This window comes from Brassica napus, chromosome C5, assembly GCF_020379485.1.
Source record: "Brassica napus cultivar Da-Ae chromosome C5, Da-Ae, whole genome shotgun sequence".
Classification (NCBI taxonomy): domain Eukaryota; kingdom Viridiplantae; phylum Streptophyta; class Magnoliopsida; order Brassicales; family Brassicaceae; genus Brassica; species Brassica napus.
The window spans coordinates 32,684,839-32,691,093 of record NC_063448.1 but is presented as its reverse complement, the minus strand read 5'-3'; the positions used below and the strand labels follow the sequence as shown (position 1 = coordinate 32,691,093).

General features: G+C 46.6%; 1 protein-coding gene across 2 annotated transcripts; it reads right to left on the bottom strand.

Moving 5' to 3' along the window:
• Positions 1-376: 376 nt before the first annotated feature.
• LOC125587692 lies at positions 377-5,904 on the bottom strand. 2 transcript variants are annotated; one of them, XM_048758667.1, is made up of 3 exons: positions 5,750-5,904; positions 5,482-5,539; positions 2,208-4,225 (listed from the first exon to the last, which is right to left on the bottom strand). In XM_048758667.1, the coding sequence occupies exon 3, from the start codon at positions 4,223-4,225 to the stop codon at positions 2,846-2,848; it is 1,380 nt and encodes a 459-aa protein (XP_048614624.1). In that variant the 5' UTR covers positions 5,482-5,539; positions 5,750-5,904; the 3' UTR covers positions 2,208-2,845. The 2 variants fall into 2 exon arrangements, with proteins under 2 accessions (XP_048614625.1, XP_048614624.1); XM_048758668.1 differs by lacking the exons at positions 5,482-5,539; positions 5,750-5,904 and adding an exon at positions 377-433 and having other exon boundaries at positions 2,920-4,460.
• Between the last annotated feature and the right edge of the window lie 351 nt (positions 5,905-6,255).

The window sequence follows — 6,255 nt, the reverse complement described above, 5'->3', positions numbered from 1 at the left end:
AATAAAACCAGGTCTCCAAAAATCGCCATCCCGGGTCGGAGCCGGGACGGAACCCGCTCTGATACCAAATTGTGACACCCCTATTTACATAATAAAATGTTACGATAAATAAATAGCTGTGATACCAAAATGTGACACCCGTCACTTTCGAAATAGTAAAAATAATTCGATAGTACAATATCTGAAATATCCATATATAAATATTTGAAAATCAACATCCACGCTTGAATTCCATAATATAAAATAAAATCTGAAACATAAAGTACGACATAAACCGAGAGTCCGAAATACGAAATACATAAACGATAAAAGCCCAAAGGCCTAGAGGCCCGATACGGTAAAAGCGAATAAAAACGATAGAAGCCCAAAGCCAATAGTAGTAAAAGCCCAAAAGCACCGGTCCGGTATAATCACTCCTGCTCGTCGGTCTCACCTGAAAGGGGGAAAGAAGGAGGGGTGAGCGACAGGGGAATCGCCCAGTGAGGTATGGGATGCTAAACCGCAAACCACAGACTGAGTTCATAGCACTACTAAAATGTAGGCCTAGCTCTAGCATGAAACAAACACGGTGCCTATTACACCACACATAACAATCAATATTCGGCTAGAGGACTAGCCGTTACAACTCATGCGCTTAAAGTACATAGCTACTCTCTGCACCACGCATCTCCTCATAAGGATATATACATATACTCGAAGCGTCGCTAGTACAGTCTGTCTCTGTACCCCCGCCCATCGTAGCGTCGAATGCAAACGTCTCTGCACCACGCCCCAAACAGTAGCGTCGAAGCTCAAACGTCTCTGAACTCACGCCCATACCACACTGTAGCGTCGAAGCTCAGACATCTCTGAACTCACGCCCTCATCACATAGTCCCTACTCATAACTATGTATATACATATATATAGCAGTTCTTAGCATCAATCATTTCACACAATCGTTGAATCCTCTATTATCCTAATTCCAGTTAACAATCAATATCAATAATGAACAACAAGACTCTCAAATAGACTCGATTCACAAAGACGGATCATGTTTCGAAACTAAACTTTCCATAATGGTAGTACTAAACTAGCTCGGGATTTAACGGAATAGCCCTCACCTTAGCAATGAAGAGAAGTGGTATATATGACCTCCAGCTGCTCAAATGGACTCCAAATCTGAAATCAGATCGAAATTTCGAGTCAGAACGCCTTTCGAACGGTTTAAAACGGGTATTTACGGAAAAGTCAACTCGCTGGTCAAAGTCAACCCGGTCAAGCTTTGACCAGAAATCGATTTGACTAAACCGACCGGTTTACCCTAACCGAAACGAAATCAATTTAAACCGGTCAAACCAGTGGTTAACCGAGTCAACCGAGTTGACTCGGACGAGTTGACCGAGTCACCGGCGAGTTACCGGCAACGGTCAACGGCGGCGACGGCGGATATTTCGGCGGCGGGGGACGGTGGTCCGGCGGTGGCGACGTTTTCCGGCGGCGGCGCGTGTACCTCACGCGCGCAGAGGCAAAACTTCCGGAGGCGCGTGCGGCTTCGTCCGGACTCCGATTGAGCGTTTTTGGTGGCCACGGATTCGTCTCGACGAGAGGAACACGATGGTAGTCTTGGATTCACGAGATTCATCACGGTTAGAAAGTTATGGTCGATTTACTAAAACGGCCGAAACTTAACTCAAAAACATGGCGGTTTTCGATTACCTTTGGTTGCGGATGATGGTGGTGACGAGCTTGACGACGTCCTGGCGTGTGGTGGCTCCGGCGACGAGCTCAGGTGAGATTCTCTCTCTTCTTCTTCTCTCTTCTCTCTCTCTCTCTCTCTCTCTCTCTCTCTCTCTTTCTTAAGTTTTATAGAAGTTGGAGATGGTGGGGAAGAAGGTGGAGATGGTGGAAGAGAAGGTGGAAGTGGTGGGGTTGGAGAAAGAAGTGGAGATGGTGGGAGTGGTGGGTCATTACAATTCTCCCCCACTTATAAGGAATTCGTCCCCGAATTCATGTCATAAGTTGACGTGCCCAATGTCATCATAGCAAAACCTCGAATACTAATCTTCGCTCGGCCTTTCAGGTCTCCTCCTGAGTCTTATCTCCCTCCCCAACGAACTCGGACAAACACAGTCGATATTCCCCGAACTGTTTTCTCTTGATGATCCAAAATCTTCAATAGATGATAAGGTCCATAAAATCTTTATGAACTCACTTGACGTCAACTGCAAAATAATTATAGCGCCTTCTCAACTTTTGCAATGCTGTCATATGAACCAAGTCCTAGAAGGCTGATATACTGCTGATAAAGTAACTGCAAGCAACTAATCCAATCCACTCCAGTGCAGGATACAATTCCATGTATCTCGGTTTAAGCTCCTTTATCTTCTGAGTCTTAGGCTCCTCCTGAAATGTCCTTATTTTAAGGTATGCCCATATGTAGCTCTAAATCCTTACGGTGCTTAGCTGCATAAATCCTCTGACGTCATGGGCTTCCGAAAGCCAATCCTTGAGCATATCCTTTGCTCTACCGTCTCTTGAACCATTAATAGTTCTAACTCATATTGCTCCCCCACTTTGGTCCAACAAAGTGGTGTACGACCAGACCCACCATAAAACTTCGACGGTGCCATCATAATACTCAAATGATAACAGGTACATCACGATGAATTCCTGATCGCTCTCAAACTCTCCATAACAACAAGCTCTCCATAACAACAATCTAAATCTGCTTATCTTTCGGTTAGAAGATCCCTCTAAAAAGACTAAAACTTAACCAAACGCGAACTCACAAAACTATGAAAAGCTCTTAAGTCAAATAAGCTGTGAGGTAACTCACACCAACCACAACCAATCATACACGAGATTCACAAATCTCGAACTATACAAGATAACCACAAAACCACAAATATTAACACAAGCAAGTATGATAAGAACATACCCGCTATCGGCTCAGCTCCCTGGGGATCTCCAACCGTAAACACACGTGGAGCGATGGCTAAACGCTTCGGTGGTGGTGGAAGCGCTGCATTACCCCTCCTCGGACAGTCTCTGAAAATGTGACCAGGCTGGTTACAACCAAAACAGTTCCTAACATCCACTACTGGTGCTGCTGCCGCTGCTGGTGGCGCAACCTGGGCATCAAATAGCCTACTCCGACAAACCCTACTCTTATGTCCCATCTTTCCACAATAAAAGCATTGTATGCTCGGTTTGTCCCATGTCCTCTGCTGTGCCTCTAAAGTCCCTCCAAACTTAGGCTGATCTGCCTTGGTGTACTTCTGCTCCTCTGCCAAACCTGCCTCCTGCTCGGCAGCTTTCTCCACCAAGTCTCCCAATCTGTGATAAGTGGCGACACGGCACCTGTTACGAATCTCTACTCGCATCCCATTCAAAAATTTCCTCATCAGGTCTTCCTCTAAAATGCCCTCTCCAGCAAACCTGCGAAGTTGGTTAAACACAACCTCATACTCCCTGATAGACATCTTACCCTGACTTACATGCTCGAACTCGCATTTCTTCCTATCCATAGCTTCCTTCGGAAAGTATTTCCTATCGAACTCTCGGATGAAGTCTGCGAAGGTAAGCCTCTCTGGCCCAAAGTGACTCAATCGTATTCCCTCCCACCATATAAGAGCATCTCCACGAAGGTACTGCATAGTCAATCTGAGCGACAACTCTGGTGGACACTCAATAATCTCCAGCTTCCGCTGCAAGGCTAACTTCCAATCATGTGCAGCTACAGCATCCACTGTTCCGCTAAAATGCTCCATCTCCATGTTTCTCATCTGACATGTCAGCCTGTAGAACCTCTCATCATAAACCGGGTAAACATGAGGTCGCGGTGGTGGTGGCGGTAGATCCTGAACACCATGAGCAAACTGCTGAACTGGACCCTGCTGATCCTGTTGGACCTGAACCAGTGGAACTTGCTGAACCCGAATCTGCGGACCCTGCTGCACCTGAACCTGAGGACCCTGCTGAACGGCAGCCATCTGACGAGCAACCTCCTGAGCAGCTACTCGGCGGGCGGCCTCCTGAGCGGCCTGCCTGGCTGCCTCCTGGGCAATCTGCTGAAGTGCCTCCTGAGCGGCCTGTCTAGCGGCATCCTGAACCATCTGTCTCAATGCATCCTGATCAACTGGTGGAGCCGCGGGTGGTGGAACTGCGGGCTGCTCATGCTCATCTACATTGTCTCTAACGGCTCTGGCGGTCTGGGCACGGGTGGTTCTTCTCCTTGGCGGCATCTAAAAGGAAAGCGAAAAGTTAACTTACGCTGAACTTTGGATACCAACATTTAAGGAGCAGTGATATCGAACGGAAAGGTGCTATTTATTTTTATTTTCAAAATTCCCAAATCCCCGAAAATATTTTGAAATCGTTTAAAACCGTCAAAACCGAATAAAACCAGGTCTCCAAAAATCACCATCCCGGGTCGGAGCCGGGACGGAACCCGCTCTGATACCAAATTGTGGCACCCCGATTTACATAATAAAATGTTACGATAAATAAATAGCTCTGATACCAAAATGTGACACCCGTCACTTTCGAAATAGTAAAAATAATTCGATAAGTACAAATATCTGAAATATCCATATATAAATATTTGAAAATCAACATCCACGCTTGATTCCATAATATAAAATAAAATCTGAAACATAAAATACGACATAAACCGAAAGTCCGAAATACGAAATAACATAAACGATAAAAGCCCAAAGGCCTAAAGGCCCGATAACGATAAAAGCGATAAAACGATAGAAGCCCAAAAGCCCATAGTAGTAAAAGCCCAAAAGCACCGGTCCGATAATCACTCCTGCTCGTCGGTCTCACCTGAAAGGGGGAAAGAAGGAGGGGTGAGCAACAGGGGAGTTGCCCAGCGAGGTATGGGATGCTAAACCGCAAACCACAGACTGAGTTCATAGCACTACTAAAATGTAGGCCTAGCTCTAGCATGAAACAAACACGGTGCCTATTACACCACACATAACAATCAATATTCGGCTAGAGGACTAGCCGTTACAACTCATGCGCTTATAGTACATAGCTACTCTCTGCACCACGCATCTCCTCATAAGGATATATACATATACTCGAAGCGTCGCTAGTACAGTCTGTCTCTGTACCCCCGCCCATCGTAGCGTCGAATGCAAACGTCTCTGCACCACGCCCCAAACAGTAGCGTCGAAGCTCAAACGTCTCTGAACTCACGCCCATACCACACCGTAGCGTCGAAGCTCAGACATCTCTGAACTCACGCCCTCATCACATAGTCCCTACTCATAACTATGTATATACATATATATAGCAGTTCTTAGCATCAATCATTTCACACAATCGTTGAATCCTCTATTATCCTAATTCCAGTTAACAATCAATATCAATAATGAACAAGCAAGACTCTCAAATAGACTCGATTCACAAAGACGGATCATGTTTCGAAACTAAACTTTCCATAATGGTAGTACTAAACTAGCTCGGGATTTAACGGAATAGCCCTCACCTTAGCAATGAAGAGAAGTGGTATATATGACCTCCAGCTGCTCAAATGGACTCCAAATCTGAAATCAGATCGAAATTTCGAGTCAGAACGCCTTTCGAACGGTTTAAAACGGGTATTTACGGAAAAGTCAACTCGCTGGTCAAAGTCAACCCGGTCAAGCTTTGACCAGAAATCGATTTGACTAAACCGACCGGTTTACCCTAACCGAAACGAAATCAATTTAAACCGGTCAAACCAGTGGTTAACCGAGTCAACCGAGTTGACTCACTGAGTTGACTCGGACGAGTTGACCGAGTCACCGGCGAGTTACCGGCGACGGTCAACGGCGGCGACGGCGGATATTCCGGCGGCGGGGGACGGTGGTCCGGCGGTGGCGACGTTTTCCGGCGGCGGCGCGTGTACCTCACGCGCGCAGAGGCGAAACTTCGGAGGCGCGTGCGGCTTCGTCCGGACTCCGATTGAGGCGTTTTTGGTGGCCACGGATTCGTCTCGACGAGAGGAACACGATGGTAGTCTTGGATTCACGAGATTCATCACGGTTAGAAAGTTATGGTCGATTTACTAAAACGGCCGAAACTTAACTCAAAAACATGGCGGTTTTCGATTACCTTTGGTTGCGGATGATGGTGGTGACGAGCTTGACGACGTCCTGGCGTGTGGTGGCTCCGGCGACGAGCTCAGGTGAGCTTTCTCTCTTCTTCTTCTTCTCTCTCTCTCTCTCTCTCTCTCTCTCTCTCTCTCTCTCTCTCTCTCTCTCTCTCTCTCTCTCTTCTC

Bases quoted from the DNA above. Each gene is read 5' to 3' on its own strand.
- LOC125587692 (XM_048758667.1), bottom strand. From the start codon at position 4,225: ATGCCGCCAAGGAGAAGAACCACCCGTGCCCAGACCGCCAGAGCCGTT.